Here is a 22,514-nt window from a genome sequence, read left to right as displayed (position 1 = left end):
CAGAGGCTTTAACCCACTGAGCCACCCAGGCGCCCCACAAGACCAGTTTTAAAAGAAACCTGAATTTTCAATTTCATAAAACACAGTTAAACCAAACAGAGAGTGGCTCCTGTTGATTTACTCTACTGAGGAAGTAATAAAATTGTACACTCTCATTTGGTAAGAGATAAAGCTGAAATTATTCACATTTCCACGGAAATGCTAAATGCCCCCTTACATGTAGCGTCCAGCTGGATAGGATTTACTCAGCCCTCCAACAAACCAGTTTTGTGTTTTTCCAGACAGTGTTGTATGGTTCTCGGTTTGGTTTGATGCTCCCTTCTTGTGATTACTAAAGACAGCGATTAAAATGTACAATAGGCTTTGGTTTGAAAACTTGCAGAACAGCCAGCTTCATCGCTCTGCAGTTGGCTTTCCAGGCTAAGGTGGGTTTGTGAGGTACAGATAACTGCCAAGGCGCTTTGGCCGTAAACTCTGGAAAGAAGCCAAAGGAAAGTGAAGATCCGGTCCGTAGTGTTTGTCCCGCTCAGAGAGCCCGGCGCTAGCGCATTCTTCGTGCAATTATTGGCTGGGACTCTGCGTGCCGCTGTCGGCCAATGAAGATGCTGGAGATCGGGCCCGGCCCGTCCCCTCTCGGCGCCCCGGGATGAGGCAGAGACTGAACAGCCGGCGAGCAAATCAGCGGCATCCAGAAAGCCATGTCGGACTCCGCGCCCAGCGCTCGAGCGCTAACCCGCTGAAAGTTTCTCAGCGGAATAGCCGGAAAAATCTGGACCCCGCTAAGAGGAACTGCCTTTGAGTGAGATGGTCCCAGAGGCCTGGAGGAGCGGACTGGTAAGCACCGGGAGAGTGGTGGGAGTTTTGTTTCTGCTTGGTGCTTTGCACAAGGCTTCTGCCGTGGTTCGCTATGAGATCCTGGAGGAAAGAGAGAGAGGTTTTGCGGTGGGCAACGTGGTCACGGACCTTGGCTTGGATCTCGGCAGCCTGTCAGCCCGAAGGCTGCGGGTGTTGTCCGGGACTAGCCGAAGGTTCTTTGAGGTGAACCGGGAGACAGGAGAGATGTTCGTGAATGACCGCCTGGACAGAGAGGAGCTTTGTGGGACACTGCCCTCGTGCACGGTAACTCTGGAGCTGGTAGTGGAAACCCCACTAGAGCTGTTCAGCGCAGAGGTGGTGATCCAGGATATCAACGACAACAATCCATCTTTCCCTACCCGGGAAATGAAATTGGAGATTAGTGAGGCCGTGGCGCCAGGCACGCGCTTCCCGCTGGAGAGCGCGCACGATCCCGATGTAGGAAGCAACTCTTTACAAACCTATGAGCTGAGCCTTAATGAGTACTTTGCGCTTCGCGTTCAGACGCGGGAGGACAGTACCAAGTACGCGGAGCTGGTGCTGGAGCGCGCCCTTGATTGGGAGCGAGAGCCAAGTCTCCAGTTGGTGCTGACGGCTTTGGATGGAGGAACTCCAGCTCGTTCGGCCACCCTTCCCATTCGCATCACCGTGCTGGACGCGAATGACAATGCACCCACCTTCAATCAGTCTTTGTACCGTGCGCGTGTACTGGAGGATGCACCTCCTGGCACTCTCGTTGTGCAAGTTCATGCAACTGATCTGGATGAAGGCCCCAATGGTGAAATTATTTACTCTTTTGGCAGCCACAACCGTGCCAGTGTGCGAGATCTCTTCTCCTTAGATCCTGTTACTGGGGTGCTGACAATCAAGGGTCGCCTGGACTTCGAAGACACGAAACTCCACGAGATTTACATACAGGCCAAAGACAAAGGCGCCACTCCGGAAGGAGCACATTGCAAAGTTTTGGTAGAGGTTCTGGACGTGAATGACAATGCCCCAGAGATCACAGTCACCTCTGTGTACAGCCCAGTCCCCGAGGATGCTCCTCTTGGAACTGTCATTGCTTTGCTCAGCGTGATCGATCTGGATGCTGGCGAGAATGGATTGGTGACTTGTGAGATTCCTCCAGGTCTCCCATTCAGCCTAACTTCTTCCCTCAAGAATTACTTTACTTTGAAAACCAGTGCAGCCCTGGATCGTGAGACTGTCCCAGAATACAACCTCAGCATCACTGCTCAAGACTCTGGAGTCCCTTCACTCTCAGCTCTTACAGTTGTGCAGGTACAAGTCTCTGATATCAACGACAACCCTCCACAGTCTTCCCAATCCTCGTACGATGTTTATGTTGAGGAAAATAACATCCCTGGGGTTCCAATACTAAATCTAAGTGTCTGGGACCCAGATGCCCCACAAAATTCTCGCCTTTCCTTTTTCCTCTTGGAGCAAGGAGCTGAAACTGGGCTAGTGGGCCGCTATTTCACAATAAATCGTGACAGTGGCATCGTGTCTTCCTTAGTGTCCCTGGATTATGAAGATCGGCGAGAGTTCGAAATAACAGCTCATGTCAGTGATGGGGGCATTCCGGTCCTGACCACCAACATCAGCGTGAATATATTTGTCACTGACCGTAATGACAATGCCCCACAGGTCTTATACCCTCGGCCTGGCCGGAGCTCAGTGGAGATGCTGCCCAGAGCTACAGCTCCTGGCTATGTGGTCACACGGGTGGTAGGCTGGGACCCTGATGCAGGGCACAATGCCTGGCTCTCCTATAGCCTTTTGGGAGCCTCCAACCAGAGCCTTTTTGCTGTGGGGCTTCACACAGGTCAAGTCAGCACTTCCCGCGCAGTCCAGGACACAGATGTGCCCAGGCAGACTCTTATGGTCTTGATCAAAGACAATGGGGAGCCATCACTGTCTACCACGGCAACCCTGACTGTGTCAGTAACTGAGGATTCTCCTGAAGCCCGGGCTGAGTTCCCCTCTGGCTCTGCCCCTCGGGAGCAGAATAAAAATCTCACCTTTTATCTGCTCCTCTCTCTAATCCTGGTTTCTGTGGGGTTCGCAGTCACAGTACTGGGAGTGATTATATTCAAAGTTTACAAGTGGAAGCAGTCCAGGGACCTGTACCGAGCCCCAGTGAGCTCCCTGTACCGAACACCAGGGTCCTCTCTGCATGCAGACGCTGTGCGGGGTGGCCTGATGCCACCGCACCTTTACCATCAGGTGTACCTCACCACCGACTCACGCCGCAGTGACCTGCTGTTGAAGAAAACTGGTGCTGCCAGCCCACTGGCCAGCCGCCAGAACACGCTGCGGAGCTGTGATCCAGTGTTCTGTAGGCAAGTGTTGGGTGCAGAGAGCTCCCCTCCCGGACAGGTAAGGGTTAGCATCCCAGAACGATATTAATGCTTTTTGATGCCCGCACCAGGTTCAGGAAGGAATGGAGTGTTTTTTTAATGATGAAGATGATTTCCTAATGATACATCCACATTTTCACCTTGCCCTGCCTAGATCAAGCATCATGCCTTTGTGAAAGGGGTGGCCTGACTAGAGTGTGGTTTGTGGACCCACACAATGTGGATTTGATTGACTCATGTGTGGCCCCAAGTCCCACACTCAGCAATCACTTGCCATCACAACTAACCAGTCTTGCTAAGGGGGCATTAAATTATAAGCCAAGATCTCAACACTCAGAACTTAGCTTGGTGTCATTTGCATTAAGAACAAGCTGCTAGATATCTCTAACCAGTGACAGATGCTTGGAATATAGTAAATATTCCATTTGTCCATCTTTCATTTGATTGCTACATCTTCATTAAAACTAATGGTGTACTGATAATGTTCCTTTTTTTTTTTTTAAGATTATTTATTTATTTGACAGATCACTAGTAGGCAGAGAGGCAGGCACAGAGAGGGGAGAGCCTGATGGTGGGGCTCCATCCCAGGACCCTGGGATCATGACCTGAGCCAAAGGCAGATGCTTAACCCTCTGAGCCACCGAGGCGCCCCTGATAATGTTCCTTTGCCTACACGGATCCCGGGCCTTATTCTCAGCTGATTTTCTATGAAAGAAATAAAATTCTAGGCATCCTTTAAGTTTTAATTCAAGTACACTGCTGGAAATAATGTGTACGTTGCTTACAAAATATTTTAGTGGCGTAGTAGTAATGCACGTGTATTTTAGAAAATAGAGAAAAATATAGAGAAATAATTGTAACTAACGTGAATCCCCAAATCTAAAGATGTAGCCACCATTAATTATAGAAGTAAAAGTAATCATTTACTTTATAAATAAATCCAGACAATTCAAAAGAACATATGGTACAAATTGAAAGTTCTTTTGTACCCACAGTGTTATTCCCATCCAGCATTATTTTTCTTAAGTATGCACACAGTGTAAGAGGTAGGGAATTTGTAACTTGAGAAAGGTAAAGCTTTCATTTATTCAGGCTGGTGTGCAGGTAACTACGAGGCTTTTGTCTTGGAGTGAAGCCTATACACACTTCCAGTTGTAGGAGAACCACTGTATTTTATGACCAATAAAGTATATTAGTATACTAATAAGTATATTATTGTTACTAACCCTTGGATTTGTCAGTTAGACAGATGAGGCTTCACTACTTATCAGCTGTGAGTCCTTGGCCAAGATAATCTCAGAGCCTGGTGTATCCTAAGTGTTAAAAAATTCTGTTATTACTATTATCATTTTTATTCTTTACCCACCCCAATCTTTTTTTTAAAGATTTTATTTATTTATTTGACAGAGAGAGAGAGAGAGATCACAAGTAGGCAGAGAGGCAGGCAGAGAGTAAGGGGGAAGCAGGCTCCCTGCTGAGCATAGAGCTCGATGCGGGGCTCAATGAGGGGCTCGATGAGGGGCTCAATGAGGGGCTCTAGGTGGGGCTCAATCCCAGGACCCAGAGATCATGACCAAGCCAAAGGCAGAGGCTTAACCCACTGAGCCACCCAGGCGCCCCTACTCCCCCCCAATCTTAAACACACCTTGGAAATGAGAAAATCTGGAGGCAGCCAAAAATGACATAGTAGAGACATAAATGGAAAGGTCCTAAGGAAAGATGACAGCTGTCAGACTTGGTTGCATACTAGCATTATCTGGGGACCCCTTAAAAATTCTGGGGGTGAGACACAGGGATCAGTATTTTTTGAAGGTCCCTAAGTGATTCTAATGTACAGACTAGTTTGAAAACTACTGCTCTAAAATCTGTCAGTCTATCAATTAACACATTTATGAAGCCAGGTGTTATTTTGGTGTTCATAGAACCAGACTTACTGGGCCAGGCTGAACTTAGAAAATTCTGTTATTTCCAGCCTTAAAATATTCCATAGAATAGCTCTATAAACTTGTTGAATTGCTGTGTTGTACACATGAAACTAATGTAACACTATGTGTCAACTATACCCAAATACAGAAATAATTGTGTTTTAAAAATATAGATGTATTTGGAATAGCTCTAGAGGAGCAATGTAGGGAAGACATAAGAGGATGCTTTAGTCATCTAAAGAGGAAAATCTTCCTAAACCACTAGCATCTGGCCAGCTGTTCTTAAAAAGTCTAGAGCTGGGGCGCCTGGGTGGCTCAGTGGTTTAAGCCGCTGCCTTCGGCTCAGGTCATGATCTCAGGGTCCTGGGATTGAGTCCCGCATTGGGCTCTCTGCTCGGCAGGGAGCCTGCTTCCCTCTCACTCTCTCTGCTTGCCTCTCTGCCTACTTATGATCTCTCTCTGTCAAATAAATAAATAAAATCTTAAAAAAAAAAAGTCTAGAGCTGGTCAGTATGGAACTGAGGTATGGAACCTCTTTGAGGGATGACAGAAATATTATATGATTAGATTGTGGTGATGGTTGTATCCTTTTAACATATGTGGATATACTGAAAACCATCAAATTGTAGATTTTATTTTTTTAAAGATTTTATTTATTTATTTGACAGACAGAGATCACAAGTAGGCAGAGAGGCAGGCAGAGAGAGTGGAGGAAGCAGGCTCCCTGCGGGGCTCGATCCCAGGACCCTGGGATCATGACCTGAGCAGAAGGCAGAGGCTTTAACTCACTGAGCCACCCAGGTGCCCCAAATTGTGGATTTTAAATGAATGAATTGTATAAAATATTCATGGTGGGTTGTTGGTGGTGCCATTCACCTGTGCTAGTGAATCCCGACGCAACCACCTTATAGGTCAGACTGATTGAAACTTTCTGATTGATACCTCCATTACTCCTATGTGAGGAGGTTTAGCTGTTTTATGGTAAAAGAACACAGAAAGCCAGATCCCTCTGTTTGAGACCAGAATGTAAGTTGTTGGCTTTACCATAGTCAAAAGGATATTCCTGAGGATTACAGGTTTGGTTAAAAATCTGGGGAGGATAAGAAATCTGGGTTTTGCTGGTAGTTTTTGCAGCCTGTGGTGACCTAGGTGAGGATTCAGATAAGTTAAGAAATCTTATGTCCAGGGGTGCCTGGGTGGCTCAGTGGTTTAAGCCACTGCCTTCGGCTCAGGTCATGATCTCAGGGTCCTGGGATCGAGTCCCGCAAGGGGCTCTCTGCTCGGCAGGGAGCCTGCTTCCCTCTCACTCTCTCTGCTTGCCTCTCTGCCTACTTGTGATCTCTCTCTGTCAAATAAATAAAATCTTAAAAAAAAAAAAGAAATCTTATGTCCAGATCAGGCTGGATTTATCTCTCTGTGCTCTGATGTGTCACTAGGATTATAGTTTGCAGGTAACTACAGTGTGGGATGATTCATGTTCTGTTTGTGAGAGGTGGTAGCCAGGCTCCTGGGAGGGTCTAGATCAGGGTGGGAGTAGTGAATCCAGTCTCCAGCTCCAAGAGGCCCCATGGCACCAAGTGAAAAGCTTGCTCATTTGAAACTGTCTCTCTTGGTAATTAACAAATCAAGCATACCATGGTGTCAAATAAAGGGGATTTGTGGGCACAGTACTGTTAGTGGCTGATCTCAGTCATTCAAGGAAGCTATTAAATCTGTGAACATTAGCATTCTGCCAGATAATGAGATCTAGTCCTTAGCGCCTCCCAGGCACACTGATTTGGAACCTCTCCCTCTCCTGGCTCCCTCCACCTTGCTTCATCTCCTTCTATACTGTCCTTGAAATCAATGAATGGTAATTCTAGCTAGTGTCTGAATAAGAGAGATTCGGTTTCTTCTGCACCTCCTGTTACAACAAAAACGTGCACTGCATAAATTTAATTGGCTACATTAATGTGTAAGTCTTTCTGCAAAGAGATGGATATGTTTCTGAATAATCTGCAGAGGAGCAGAGTTTTGAGTCTATGGCCCTGCTTCTATTTAGTTGTTGCTGTAATACATCAGACTGAGGCAGAAACTACCCATTTAGAATATTGGTGGATGACAACACGGGCTTGAACAAAGTGACCAGTCTCAAATGGCTACTTCTCTCTGGGCTGCAGGTTGCTAGGGCTCTGGCTCTCTGTCCCCCACTCCCCGCCTCCCCGCTGAAAAGGGGCGGGGGAAGTTGGTGTGTTGGTGGGGGGGAAAGAACATATATACATGTTGTCTGCCTCTCCTAGAGATAATAAACCTATAGAAAGAAATGCTGTCGAGTGGGAGGAAGGCGAAAAGATAGGTGGTTTTTGTTTTTTGGGTTTTTTGGTTTTTTTTTCCTCCAGTGCTGCGACGCATTAACCCTGCTGCTATTGGGATGTTCTCTGCTCAGCCTATTGGCTGAGCCTAGGAGCTGCCGTCTGCCAATCGGGTGGCGGAAGGCAGACAAATCTACCCCGCCACCAGCAAAAAAACGGCGCGTAACCCTTACGGCGCCGGCCCAGCCGCGCCAGAGCTGGCGCCACGAAAGAGAGATAGGTGTCTCCAGCTGCTGTTGCCGTTTGGGGCGGGTCGGCTTCTTCTGCTTCTCAGGACCAGGTAGAGGACTAGCTGGAAGCAGCAATGCTCCGCAAGGTGGGAAGCTGGGTAGAAATCTGCTGGGGGGCTACCCTTTTGTTCCACATTTGCCACCTGGGTTACGTTTGTGGGCAGATCCGCTACCCGGTCCCAGAGGAGTCACAGGAGGGGACTTTTGTAGGGAATGTCGCCCAAGATTTCCTGCTGGATACAGAGAGTCTGTCAGCTCGTAGGCTGCAGGTTGCTGGAGAGGTGAACCAAAGACACTTCCGTGTGGATTTGGACAGCGGAGCCCTGCTCATCAAGAATCCAATTGATCGAGAGGCACTGTGTGGACTCAGTGCCAGCTGCATCGTGCCCCTGGAGTTTGTAACCGAAGGGCCTTTGGAAATGTACCGAGCGGAGGTAGAAATTGTGGATGTGAATGATCACGCCCCCCGATTTCCTCGGCAGCAGCTGGACTTGGAAATTGGGGAAGCAGCTCCTCCAGGACAGCGTTTCCCCTTGGAAAAGGCTCAGGATGCAGATGTGGGGAGCAATTCTATCAGCAGCTATAGACTAAGCTCCAATGAACACTTTGCACTTGATGTCAAGAAGCGCAGCGACGGCAGCCTGGTCCCAGAGCTGCTCCTGGAGAAGCCTTTGGATCGGGAGAAGCAATCAGACTACCGCCTGGTGCTGACTGCTGTGGATGGAGGGAACCCCCCGAGATCTGGCACCGCAGAGCTCCGAGTATCTGTGCTGGACGTGAATGACAACGCCCCAGCCTTCCAGCAATCCAGCTATAGGATTAGTGTGTTGGAGAGTGCCCCAGCTGGCATGCTGCTCATCCAGCTCAATGCCTCTGACCCAGACCTGGGTCCCAGTGGTAACGTCACCTTTTCTTTCAGTGGTCACACCCCTGATCGTGTGAGAAACCTCTTTAGCCTTCACCCGACTACTGGAAAGCTTACCCTTCAGGGGCCCCTAGACTTTGAGAGTGAGAATTACTATGAATTTGATGTTCGGGCTCGCGATGGGGGTTCTCCAGCCATGGAGCAACATTGCAGCCTTCGGGTGGATCTCCTAGATGTAAATGACAATGCCCCACACATCACAGTGACCTCGGAGCTTGGGACTCTTCCAGAGAGCGCAGAACCTGGCACTGTAGTGGCACTCATCAGTGTGCAGGACCCTGACTCAGGGTCGAATGGAGATGTGAGCCTCCGTATTCCTGACCACCTGCCATTTGCCCTCAAGTCTGCCTTCAGGAACCAGTTCTCCCTGGTGACTGCTGGGCCCTTGGACCGAGAGGCCAAATCCAGCTATGACATCATGGTCACTGCTTCTGATGCTGGGAATCCTCCTCTGAGTACCCAGAGGACTATTTTCCTCAATATTTCAGATGTGAATGATAACCCACCCTCTTTCTTCCAGAGGTCACATGAGGTGTTTGTTCCTGAGAACAATCGCCCAGGGGACCTGCTTTGTTCCCTTGCAGCCTCTGATCCAGACTCTGGCTTGAATGCACTTATCTCCTACTCTCTCCTGGAGCCCAGAAATCGAGATGTTTCAGCTTCTTCCTTTATTTCTCTGAACCCCCAGACAGGAGCCGTTCATGCTACTCGATCCTTTGATTATGAGCAAACACAGACATTGCAGTTTGAGGTGCAGGCCCGGGATCGGGGCAACCCACCTCTCAGCAGCACTGTGACAGTTCGTCTGTTTGTGCTGGACCTCAATGACAATGCCCCAGCTGTGCTCCGCCCTAGGGCGCGGCCTGGTTCCTTGTGTCCTCAAGCACTGCCTCCATCAGTTGGTGCTGGCCACCTAGTCACAAAGGTGACTGCTGTGGACTTGGATTCAGGTTACAATGCTTGGGTTTCCTATCAGCTCCTGGAGGCCCCAGACCCCAGCCTGTTTGCAGTCTCTCGCTATGCTGGGGAGGTACGGACGGCAGTTCCCATCCCAGCTGATCTCCCACCACAGAAGCTGGTCATTGTGGTAAAGGATAGTGGTAGCCCCCCACTGTCTACCTCTGTCACTTTACTAGTGTCCTTGGAGGAAGATACTCATCCAGTTGTCCCTGATCTTCGAGAATCTTCAGCTCCAAGGGAAGGAGAATCCCGCCTGACCCTCTACTTGGCTGTATCGCTAGTGGCAATTTGCTTTGTGTCCTTTGGCTCATTCGTGGCACTGCTCTCAAAGTGTCTGCGTGGGGCTGCCTGTGGAGTGACCTGCTTTCCTGCTGGCACCTGTGCCTGTCTCACCCGATCTCGAAGGAGGGAGGGGCTTCCTCCTTCCAATGGGATCCTGCGAATCCAGCTAGGGTCAGATGATCCTATCAAGTTTGTTGATGTGGGCGGCCACTCTCATGGCTGTACACCTTTGGCTTCTGCACCCACTCGGAGTGATAGCTTCATGATGGTGAAGTCACCCAGTGCACCCATGGCAGGGGAGCCTGTTCGCCCAAGCTGCCCACCCTCTGATCTTCTGTATGGGCTAGAGGTGAGACCTTTGCAGGCTCAGCCAATGCTTGAGGGTTATGCTGATGCAGGTGTATGGCTGGGTCACATCCCATCGACTGTTGGTCTCTCTGCAAGAGCCCATAGTGCGTGGTAACTATGTGGTAGATGGTGTGTGTTAGAAGTGTTTTGTGAATAATGGATGAGTACTTGGGGTGGGTTATGCCCTTATCTGAGGGTAAGAAATGAAGGTAATGATCAAGAGTCAGGGTATTGTGGAAACCTGCTGCCAGAATGTGGGAGCATAGGAGGCTCTACTGCACAAGGGTAGACCAGGCAGTCACCTAAACCCAAGAGGTTGCTTTCTCTTCTTGATTGGGGAGGCCAGGTTCTGGACTACCTTAACTCTAAGCTACCATTTCCCAGTGAATTGAGGGCAACTAATATATTTGCCCCACGGTATCAGGTACTCCCTAACCCACCATAGAGAGAACTCTCTGCTTGACAGCAGGAAGCACAAAGAGGAGAGAACTGAAGGGTCAGGGAGGCATCAAGATGCACGCAGAGATCTTTCGGTCCAAGTCTTCAGGAATCCCAGTCAGGTCCCCACTGAGGTTTGAGCTGGATGTAGGAGAATGGGGGCAGGGGAGCATCATTTATTTGGCGGGAAGAGCAGTGTAAGTGAAATCACTTGATGTCAGAAAACTGGTTTACAGCTGAGGAACTCAGAGACAGCCACTCTGGGAGTCTTTAAGTAGAGTTCTGAATTGGTGAAGCCATAAATCCTAGAAACCGTGCCTAGTTTCTAGTTTCTAGTCACTCTCCTGGGGGACGTGGATCAGTCACAGGAACGTTCCCCCTACCACAAGCTGTTGTGCTCATTCCACAGCTCAAGTCAGGGATCTCAGAAAAGCAGAGCCCTAGAACCATCAGCTGACATTGAGATCCTCAAAGCATTGATAGCTACTCAGAGCAAGGCTTTACAGGATCCTAACAGAACTTTTCTCTCACCTTAGCAGCCTTTGGCAGGATGGGGCAGGAGGGGTTCACAGAGGCTTTGCCTCCCCTGAAAGGACACAGTTTTGTTGGTTGAAGCAAAGTAGTGGGAGCTTCTAAAGTCCTGAGGGAAGTTGCTGGGATAGAACCCTGAGAAGTTTTGTACCACTTTGTCTTCCCTGTTGAGCACCATCTGAGCTGTCAAACTTTGCTGCCAAGGGGGCTGAATCAACCTGCAGCCTAAAATGAGTGGGTAGGTAGGAGGCTTCATTGACACAGATTTGCCTGTTCCTAAGGTTTCCAGGACTGAGGAGACTTCACAATTGGTTGAGAGCAGACAGACTTTTTGGCCAATCAGACTCAGAGCAGAGGTGGGGGATCTGCTCTTCCTGCCCACCTCTCCTCCCCCTGTTCCCCAGCTCCACTCAGATTCAGTTCCCATCCCCCCTCCACCCACCCCCGCCATTTGGTGACTAAGAAGAACTGCTGCAGGCAGACAGACCTCGGAGCAGTTTTTAAGAGGCTGGAAGGAGACAGAAGAGATTTCAGCTGCTACATTCCAAGACCTGGGTCTACCTTGGAGACAGGACAGCACAGAGTCAGTGTCCAGGAAGGGCCTTCTGGGTCATGGGGCCTGAGACACCCCCACAGCTCGCTGGGAAATGGCAGGTGCTCTGCATGTTGTCCTTGTGCTGCTGGGGCTGGGCGTCCGGGCAGCTTCGGTACTCAGTGGTGGAGGAGTCAGAGCCGGGGACGCTGGTGGGGAATGTTGCTCAGGATCTTGGCTTAAAGGTGACAGATCTGTCGAGCCGCCGACTGCGGTTGGGGTCTGAGGAGAATGGCCACTATTTTTCCCTGAGCTTGATGAGTGGTGCTCTGGCAGTGAATCAGAAGATTGACCGAGAGAGCCTGTGTGGAGCCAGTACGAGCTGCCTGCTGCCCGTGCAGGTGGTGACTGAACATCCCTTGGAATTAATGCGCGTAGAGGTAGAGATCCTGGATCTCAATGACAACTCTCCTAGCTTTGCCACCTCAGAGCGGGAGATACGCATCTCAGAATCAGCTGCACTTGGGGCACGATTCCCACTGGATAGTGCCCAGGATCCGGATGTGGGCACCAATACTGTGAGCTTCTACACTCTAAGCCCCAGCGGCCACTTCTCTCTGAAGGTGAAGACCCTAAAAGATGGGAAGCTATTCCCAGAGCTGGTGCTAGAGCAGCAGCTGGACCGTGAAGCCCAGGCGAGACATCAGCTCGTGCTCACTGCTGTGGACGGGGGTGTCCCAGCCCGCTCAGGGACTACCCTTATCTCTGTCACTGTGCTGGACGTCAACGATAATGCCCCCACCTTTCAGTCCTCAGTTCTTCGCGTGGGGCTCCCTGAGAATGCACCTGTGGGTACACTGCTGCTTCGCCTCAATGCCAGTGACCCAGACGAGGGCACCAATGGCCAACTAGACTATTCTTTCGGGGACCATACATCTGATGTAGTGCGTGATCTTTTTGGCCTAGACCCTAGCAGTGGAGCAATCCACGTGTTGGGTCCCATAGACTTTGAGGAGTCAAGTTTCTATGAAATTCACGCGAGAGCCCGTGACCAGGGACAGCCGGCCATGGAAGGCCACTGTATGATTCAAGTGGATGTGGGAGATGCCAATGACAATGCCCCAGAGGTACTCCTGGCCTCTTTGGTCAACCCTATCCTGGAGAGCACACCAGTGGGCACAGTAGTGGGCTTGTTCAATGTGCGGGACCGAGACTCAGGTAGAAATGGTGAAGTGAGCCTTGATATCTCCCCAGACCTGCCATTTCAGATTAAGCCTTCTGAGAACCACTACTCACTGCTGACCAGCCAGCCTTTGGACCGGGAGACCACATCCCACTATACCATTGAGCTTTTGGCCAGTGATGCAGGCTCACCTCCCCTGCACGCCCATCTCACCATCAGGCTCAACATTTCAGATGTTAACGACAACGCCCCCTACTTTACTCAGCCACTCTATACCGCTTACATCCCAGAAAATCGGCCTCCAGGTTCCCTTCTCTGCATTGTGGCTGCTTTGGATCCAGATACTGGCGATAATGCTCACCTCACCTACTCCATCGTAGGGAATCAGATTCAGGGAGCCCCAGCTTCCTCCTTCGTATATGTCAACCCTGAGGATGGGCGAGTCTTTGCCCAGCGCACCTTTGACTATGAATTGCTGCAAATGCTGCAGATCATGGTGGGCGTTCGAGACTCTGGCTCTCCTCCGTTGCATTCTAACACATCTCTGCATGTGTTTGTCCTGGACCAGAATGATAACGCGCCGACTGTGCTGCACCCAAGACCTGGGTGGGAACTCTCAGCCCCCCAGCGCCTCCCTCGTTCTGCTCCTCCTGGCTCCTTGGTCACCAAAGTGACAGCTGTGGATGCTGATGCCGGCCACAACGCGTGGCTTTCCTATTCGCTGTTGCCACAGTCCACGGCTCCGGGACTGTTCCTGGTGTCTTCGCATACTGGCGAGGTGCGCACGGCCCGGGCCTTACGGGAGGATGACTCTGACACCCAGCAGGTTGTGGTCCTGGTGAGGGACAACGGTGACCCTTCACTCTCCTCTACAGCTACGGTGCTGCTGGTTCTGGAGGATGAGGATCCCGAGGAGATGCCCAAGTCCAGTGATTTCCTCTCACACCCTTCTGAGCATGCAGACCTTACCCTTTACCTCATTGTGGCTCTTGCAGCCATCAGTCTCTTATCCTTAGTCACCTTCACCTTCCTGTCAGCTAAGTGCCTTTGGGGGCACAGAGATGCAGATGGGGGTGGGAGCCGGTGCTGCAGGCGCCAGGACTCCCCCTCTCGGGACTTCTATAAGCAGTCTAGTCCCAACCTGCAGGTGAGCTCAGACGGCACACTCAAGTACATGGAGGTGACGCTGCGGCCTTCGGACTCGCAGAGCCGCTGCTACAGGACGTGCTTCTCACCAGCCTCGGATGGCAGTGACTTCACTTTTCTAAGACCCCTCAGTGTCCACCAGCCCTCAGCTCTGGTGCTGGAGCCTGATGCCTACCGGTCCCGCTCTAATACACTGCGGGAGCGGAGCCAGGTGAGGGGCTCCCCACCGCTCAGGGCGACTGACCCCCATGGGCTGCAGTGGAGAAGTAGCCTGGCCACAAAAGGGACTTTCTGCATCCACTCCTCTTGGGCAAAGGGTGGGGGCGTGGGGGTGGCGGGGGGCATGGAGCTCAGCATTGCCTGTACTCTGCCTGACTCTGGGGGCCATTTGGACTGATTGTGTGGAACACTAAGGTGGGGAGAGGACTTGGAGTACCAGGAGGTGGTGGTGGTTGTAGGTGAGGGGAAGTAGAACCAATCCGTGCCGCCCACATACAGGAAAGGCTGGGGTCCAGTTATCTTTTATGGCTGGGGTTGGGTGGGGGTCTGCTCCTGGGTGGAGCCAGTCATGAATCTACACCGGCACCCAGCCTCCTTGAATTCCGAGCCAGCTTGCTCTGCCAGTCTTTAGGTTTCCACTTTCCACTCCCTTGGTGGGTGACTTCACTGTTAATCTCAACTCTCCCTCTCCCCCCATCAAACAAACACATCTGTAGACAAGGTAGGTGGACATCCAGGCTTCACACATATCCTCCCTGCAGAACACAGCCCCTGGCCACATGGACCAGGGCGCTTGCCTCACCTCATTTGCGTGCACACATACACATGCACACACACCTACCTGCACTTGGTCTTACACGCACACCGCCTTTACCTGCCAGTGCTTGCTGTCAAGTTCACATGCACTGGCTGTCCCCAGGCCCCTCAGAGCTTCCAAACCACCTGGCAGCTGGCCTCAGAGGTACTCACTGCTGACTGATCATACACTGTTGAGGATCCCATGGCATGGTTTCCCAGGGCCTGCAAGGACTCAGGAGCCTTTTCCTGCCTCCACCTGGGGCTAGACCAGGTCACCTCTCTGCAAGAGGATGTGAGTCTGGGAACTCTAGGGCCAGGGTGGGCTGCTCTATCCTGCTGGGGCTCCAAGCAGAGGTCAGTGTTGCCTCCAGCCCAGAAGCCTCGGGGGCTGGCTGAGCTACACTGTGGCCCAAGGGTAGGATAGATAGGCAGCCTGGGACTTCAGTGACAGTCACTGCCTGCCCTAACGCAGGAAGTGGGACCATGGAGCACCTGGACCCTGGACACTCAGAGATTGGCTTTTGGCTCCGTCAGTAATCTTGATGTGTTCCTGCAGTTTAGGGTCAGGGCTTCGGGAGTGACCAAAGTATCTTCTGTCACGTCCTTCCTTCTGGGCCTTACAGAAAGCCCAGCCTCTGCCAGATGCCAGGGACCCCTCATATGTTTGGCAACTATAGTAGTAAAAGGCACAAGTTGGCACAATCTCAGGAGCTTTTATTTAAACTACAGTTATGTTCCTCCCTGCCCCTAACGAATCAGAATTCTAGTTTGAAACAACACCCCTATGTGATAGCTGATTGAGAGAGCCTTGCTGTACCACATCGTACTCGTTCTTCCCAGCGTTCTCGTTGGACAGATACTAGCTTCCTCACCTATGACTGAATTTCACAGCAGTCATATGACTTGCTCAAGTTTGCAGGGGAAGTGGTAGGGAAAGCTCTAGCTCAGGTCTAACTCCAGAATTTGTACTTTGAGTCATTAGCACTTGTAAAGCTGGAGGACAGGAGGGTAGTCGGCATCTGCTGGGATGGGGCACAGATGCGATTCTTTTCTTTTATGGCTTTATATGTTGGAGAAAAGTCTTCTGGGGCTCCTTATCTCTGAGCAGCCCTCACTGAACATGCTTTGGACCCGCCATCCTTATGTAGGTTGTGAGTTTTGCCCAGCAACTCTCTTCCAGTCTGTCATGGTTCTTGTATCTCTTGTAGATTCTCTTGTGTCTAAGGCTGAGGGGTAGGCATCCCAGTGCCTTTTCCCACAGCGGCCCAGGACTGGTGCTGGTAAATTTCTGGGTTCTGCTCAGATCACTGCCACCTGTGAGCCTCAGGTTGAGTCATTTGGCAGCCTTGGGTCTGTCTTCTCCCCAGTGTAATCAGAGATGCTCACATGTCTCCTCTGCTTCTGGGAGTGAACGTGAGAGTTAATTACCAGCACACCTCAGAACCTGTAAGGAGACGGCTCTCAGAGTGCCCCGTGTGTGTGTCTGTGTGTGATGGGGTACTGTACTCTCTGGACTCAGGAGTGAAGCATCTGGCCAAAGTCCCACCCCTTCCTCCAGGTGGGACATGACTACAGATCAACCCCTTAGGAGCCCTGGAGACTGAGCTGGCTCTGCTCTGGGGGCTGTGGGAGCTTGATCTCTGCTGGGCTCCATTCCAGCAGTTTTCTCTATCCCAGACAGAGCAGCCTTGTTCTCTCCTCCTCAGTCACGGCCATTGTCTGGCAGAGTTCTGGGGGTGAGAGGTGTCCTGGGGCTTGGATGCCCTGCAAAGAATCAGTCTGGCATGACTCCTAAATTAATAATGTGTTTAGCTGTGGGAAGGGATCGTCGAGAGCCACGGGCCTGGAGGAGGCGTCCCTCTGAATATGTTACAGCACAACCTGGCACAAAAAGGGTTACCAGGAGCAGCAGCCATCTTGCTGCAAGGATGCTTTGTTCCCAGCTGAGGGGCTGAATAAATTCTTTCTGGGGCTGGTGGAATTCTCATGAAAATCTCCTGCGGGAGAGTGATTCTTTGCGCCCCTCCCTTGAGTTCCACAGAAGATATTTTCCGCCCTTGAACCTTAGCTCAGCGGTTCTGAGTCAGTGGGCTTGGAGGAATGGGCTCTTTCTGGGTTTGCTCCTCGATATGGTCAGATCAATATTATTTTATCTCTTTGCCTCTGGTACCTCAGACCTCTGAGACCTGGGGTACGCTTTGTCTTTGAAGATGAGTCTACCCCTCCCTCCTCTTACCCTTTTTTCTTCTCCTCTTTTCTTCTCTGTGTCCATGCCCCTCTTTCCTCCCTGCCCAGCCCCAACTCTGGTGACATTCTGACTGCTTGTGAGTACTCAGCCCCTTTCCCTCTGTTTTCTCCACAGCAAGCCCCGCCCAACACGGACTGGCGATTCTCTCAGGCCCAGAGACCTGGCACCAGCGGGTAGGTGACTGCCTCTCCAGCCCACCCTCTTCTCTGCGGCATTTTCTCAGTGATGACGTAGGAGGAGGTGGGGGAGGGCTCAGCATTGGCTACAAATGGCTTTTCCCTCAGTTCTAGATTTCAGGGAGGTCTTAGTGTATTGCGGGCTGGTACACAGACCCCAGAAGGAAGAGGCTTCTCCTCTGCCTCTTTTGAAAGCTCATTCCACACACTCAGCCCCTGCCTTCTCCCGATGTGAACCTTTTCCTATCTCCTGGTCTTCAGGTGGTCTCTGGGGGGAAAGGAAGTGTTCTGTACCCATCTAATTCCTCTGTCCCCTTGCTCCAGGTTGGGCTGGGGTTCAGGCAGACTCGGGGGACAGGAGGAGGAAGGGAGGTGCTGTCAGCAGTCAGAGCCTCCTCCAGAGCCAGCAGGAAAGAGCAGGAGGAAAGCCAGGCAGCTGTGGAGGAGGGTGGAGGAAGGTGGAAACTGTGTGGCTGGAGGGAGGACTGAGGCGGCAGGAAGCTCAAGGGGCAGGTCTCTCTGGTCCTGGCTCCAGGCTGCCCTAGAGCCCACACCTGGTCCTGCCTCTCTACCTACAGGCCTGTTGTCTCTGCCACTCTTTCTTACCTCTTTGCCCTGCCCTCAGTCTCAGTTTGTAGTCTATGCCTCTCCCTCTCTTTCTGCCTCTGCTTCAGTTTCTGTCTTTATTTATTTTATTTTAGTTTAGTTTAGTTTAGTTTCTGTCTTTAGAGCTGCATCTTAGTCCCTACCATTTGTGTGTGTCTGCATGGAACTGTGTCTGTGTCCCCCCCCACCCACCCGCCCCCCAGCCCCTGCCATGCTGGGTGCTCAGGAAATGGTGCAGTTCATGAATAAATCGGACTCTCTGTGAGTCTAATCTCTGTTTCTGCTTCCCTATTTCCTTGACCTCTTTTCTGTTTCTCCCTCTTGCTTAGTGTCCTTGTGTTCCTCTGTCTCCAGTCTCTTGGTTTCTTAATCTCTTGCTATTTCTGCTTTCCTCTCTGTTCTCAGCCTGTCTCTCTTTCCTTGTCTCTGCCCCTTTCTGTATGTCTCTCTAAGTGTATAGTCTGTCTCTCTCTGCATCCCTGAACCTCAGTCTGTTACTCTTTCTTTATCTCTCTTTGTCTTCCTTTTATCCTGTCTCTTATTTCTTTGTGATTGTGGGCAAGCCAGCACACACGTGCCCCCCTCCCCCCTCCTACGCCTCACGCACAGAGTCTTTGATCAGTGCTTACCACCACACACCCTCCCGTCCCCGCTGCCCCAGCTGCTCATTTCAGTCCGGTATGAATTCCTGCTGAGACAGGAACCCGCTGTGGGTGGTGGGGAAGGACACTATAGAAAGACCTAAAGTTGGTCTGAGAGGAGTGGGATGGGCTTGGGGCCAGGTCTCCCTGTTAGAAGTCGGGAGCCTGAGGAGTCCAAGAAACCCAGGAGAGAGGGGGCATGGGCAGAACTTAGGCGCCCTTCCCTGCCTCCTTGCTGGCCAGGTCCTTACGGCCCACATATCCCCGCATGCTGCAGATGGTGAGCCCGCACTGCCCCAGGACACAGGAGACCTTGGTATACGGTGGAGCCTCCGCCTCCCACAGTCCTTCATGTGTATCGGGAGCCCGGGACACTTCCTAGAAGGCCCCTAGGAGGCACCAAGCCAGATGGCTTGGACTGCCCTTGCCCCTTCCTTGACCCCATCTGTCGTGTTTTGCCCCAGTGGCCTTGCCAGCCTTTCTGTCACTTACCTGTTAGGTCATTAATGGGCTCACTCAGGTGTTCATTCATTCATCACTTATTTATTGGGCCTCTACTATGAGGCAGTCCCTGTTCTAAACACTGTCCTGCAAGAATGAACAAGCAGACATCATCTTTGAACTGATAGACTTCCAAGCCAACGGGTGAGACAGAAAACTGACAACAAATCACACTAAGCAAATGTCTAGTTACAAATCATAGCAAGTTCTGTGAAGAAGAGGGTCATGTGAGTGTAGAGCAAGCCTCCAGGAGAAAACGAGCCAAAGTGGTGAGGAGCGCTGGTCAGCTTGTGGCTGTGTACTGATCCTAAAGCAGATTGCCCGCTGCACCTGGAGGGCCCACAGACTGCTTGTGATATGCCCTCCGGGTTGAGCGCCTTACCCCTGCCTCAGGTCCCTTTTCATCGAATGAGACTTGGTAGCCTGAAGTACACACAGAGCCTCTTGGGGAGATGTAAGAGAAAGCTCCCTCCCTTTGGTTGACTTGAGGTGGATGGGGCACATATTCCTGATTGAGGTCCGAAATGCAGCTTTTCTCCTTCATTCATTCCACAGTTAGGAAGCATCTCCTGGAAGCCAGGTCGGAGTCTGAGTGTGGGAGGTCTGACCTCCCACCTCACCTCCACCTGACCTCGAAGAGTTTACCGTATGTTGAGTGAGACACATATTCACCCAAAATAAAAAATAAATGTACGATTGCAGTTCCCCACGTGCTATGAAGAGCAGTACCTGGTGGTGAGAGCGTGAAATAGGGATTTGATCTGGTCGGGGAACTGGAGGTCATCTGAGAGGAGCTGAGATCTGAAGGCTAAGTAGGAATTAACCATCTGAAAGAGGGAGGGAAGCGCCAAGGCCTCGTGGTAAGGCCCCTCAGGATCAGCAGACTGATGAATTCTTTCTTTGCTGCCATTCTGGTGAGTAAATTGGAGTGAGAGGATGAAGAGGGGAGGTTTTCCTCATTCAGTCTAACCGTGGTTCCGGCCCTCCACTGCTTCTCTGCTCCATTCCCTCCCTGCCACCTTGATTACTGGCGCACCAGCTTCAGAGCAGGGCTGCTGTTGGGTTCTCCAGGAAACCTAGTTCAAGTCGGCAATGGGTCACATTGCCTAGACCAAAGAGAAAAGGCTGAGTTGTGAAGTCCCTTCTTGCCAGGTGCCCCTCCTTTCAGCCAGTATCCTTCTCAGGTCACCCTTCTGGCTTCTTACCTCAGCAGCTGTTACTTCAGGCGCTGAACCCAGCAAACCACTTGCCCCTTCTCAGGCTATAACCCAGGCCCCACGCTGCAGCTGTTCCCGGTCTCTGCACAGAAGGGAGAGTCTCCATTTAGCTTCTCCTGCACTCCACTCTGTTCTCCCTTGATGGCTTCTCCCTACCCTTCCGTTCCCTCTCCTTGGTGAGACACTCGCCCTGCTCCCCCTCAGTTTAGGCCGTCACTCAGCAGGCAAGTAGCAACTTATTTTTGACTGCTTATAAAAAAATTACAGGCTCATTATAGAAGCATGAGAAATAGAGGAAAAATTTAAAAGAGAAAGCACTCAAATTTCACAACCCAGAGAGCCCTTGCTACTGACATTTTTTGAATATGGAAATTTTCCAATCTGTACACAAGTAGTATGGTATCATGAACCTCTGTAATCCACTGTCCAGCTCCAGCTAATGCCCTGCTTTGTTTCACTTGGGTCTCTACCCTGTTACCCCCTTGAATTATTTTGAGACAGATCTCAGCCTGCCTATCGTTTCATCTGAGTCTTCACTGTCTTTAACAGATAGTTCTTTTTTTAACATGTAAGCACTCAATATTAACAAACTAATATATTAATACTAAGTAATACAAATAAACTAGTATCAGATATCCAGTCTATATTGACATTTCCCCAATTATATGTCTGTTAACTCATTTGTGCACTTACCCAAATTAAGGGCCCACATTTTGTATTTGGTTCAGTGTCTCAAATCTCTTAAGCTCTTTAACATTTTCATATGTGTATTTCTAAACCAATTTTTTTTTTTTTTTTTTTTTTTTGGTGCACTCAAACAACCTGACAGGTGTCGTGTCTTGTCTCTTTCTTTCTTTCTTTAAGTCTGATTCACCTAAATTGTTCACAAACTTGTTCACAAAATAGTATGAACTCTTACTCCCAGTGAGGTGGTATATTTCTCACATTTTCCCCCTAGTAATTGAGTTCCATCAGCATTATCACCTCTTCATGTTCTCTTTGCAGGGTGCCACGAGAATTTCCCCATGGCAGGAACAAAATTTTCAGAAGTTAATTATTGCCTAACAGCTCCTCATCTGGACATAGTGTATTTTTTTTCAAGATTTTATTTATTTATTTGACAGCGATCACAAGTAGGCAGACGGGGGGAGGCAGGCTCCCTGCTGAGCAGAGATCCTGTTGTGGGGCTCAGTCCCAGGACTCTGGGATCATGACCTGAGCCGGAGGCAGAGGCTTTAACCTACTGAGTCACCCAGGTGCCCCAGAATGTCTATTTTAAAAGGCTGACAGGCATTTACTATGTCAAAAATTACATATGTTTATATTTTAACACAGTTAAATCCAGGCTGTTATCAGAGGTGACTTGCCCAGATTTCTTCCTTTTTGCCTCCTCCTGCAGGGAGCCTTTTTTCACAGCCCAGCCTCTGGGCTGTTACCCCACCCCCCACACACATATCTAGCACACCGCAATCCAGACTCCTTAGGGCAAGAACTCCGTCCCTCAGCTCTTACGTTTTCTGGCCTGCCACGGGTGCTGACATATCGTGGATGCTTGGAAAATGGTCAATTAGAGATAGTCCATCTCCTCCATTTTTATTTTCCACCATCTCCTGATTCCTGGAAGAGCCCCCTATTCCTGCTTCCGGGGCTCCAGGGCCTCCATGGGGAAGCCCAGTATGGTGTTGTGTAGAGGAGCATGGGCTAGAGTCCTACCAGGCCTTTTCCCGGTTGCAGCTCTGCCAGTTAGCAGCTGTGTGGCTTCAGGAGTCTCTCAACTCTCAACCCCTCTGAGCCCCGGATTTATCTGCTGGAAAGGAGAGAATCATAGTAATACTTACCTGCAGGTGGTTCTGAGGCTCCAATAGGCAAGCTAACTGAGCGATAGCTACTATATAACAACTAAATATAAATAGAAACTGTATATAAACTAAATATATATAACCAATCTTATATATATATATATATATATATATATATATTCTATGTAATTTAGTCAGCCGAACCCAGAGAATAGGAAGTTCTTAGCAAATTGTTCAAAAAGAAATCTCTCCCCGTCTACTTACCTCGTGCCCAGCTTCACAGAGTTGGCAGCCTGCTCATCTTCTTAGCCTCCAGTATTCAACCATTGTCCAAGAATCCTCCCCATAGCCCAGCCCATCATGGTTCCAGACCCAGCCTCTCTCTCACCTTTATTCCCTCAGCGGCATTATCCGGTCCCCACATGGTATCCTCCTAACCTGGTGTCTGACCCCGTTGTTCAC

At 50.5% G+C, this 22,514-nt stretch overlaps 1 protein-coding gene across 17 annotated transcripts in view; it reads left to right on the top strand.

Annotated features, from left to right (window-relative positions):
• LOC123938945 (protocadherin gamma-C5) overlaps window positions 1-22,514 on the top strand; it is a 172,539-nt gene that overhangs the window by 140,840 nt on the left and 9,185 nt on the right. For 11 of the 17 annotated variants that reach the window (XM_046000752.1, XM_046000748.1, XM_046000753.1 and 8 more), the window contains one exon: window positions 17,227-17,285. In XM_046000752.1, the coding sequence (XP_045856708.1) occupies window positions 17,227-17,285 (59 nt within the window). Of the gene's footprint in view, window positions 1-646; window positions 3,235-7,677; window positions 9,677-11,673; window positions 14,278-17,226; window positions 17,286-22,514 lie in introns of those variants that run through there. The other 6 variants (XM_046000743.1, XM_046000759.1, XM_046000755.1 and 3 more) reach the window with 6 other exon arrangements.

Source organism: Meles meles, chromosome 3 (assembly GCF_922984935.1).
Source record: "Meles meles chromosome 3, mMelMel3.1 paternal haplotype, whole genome shotgun sequence".
NCBI classification, from domain to species: Eukaryota; Metazoa; Chordata; class Mammalia; order Carnivora; family Mustelidae; genus Meles; species Meles meles.
The sequence above is the reverse complement of the archived record's forward strand: the minus strand, read 5'-3'. Positions and strand labels throughout refer to the sequence as shown.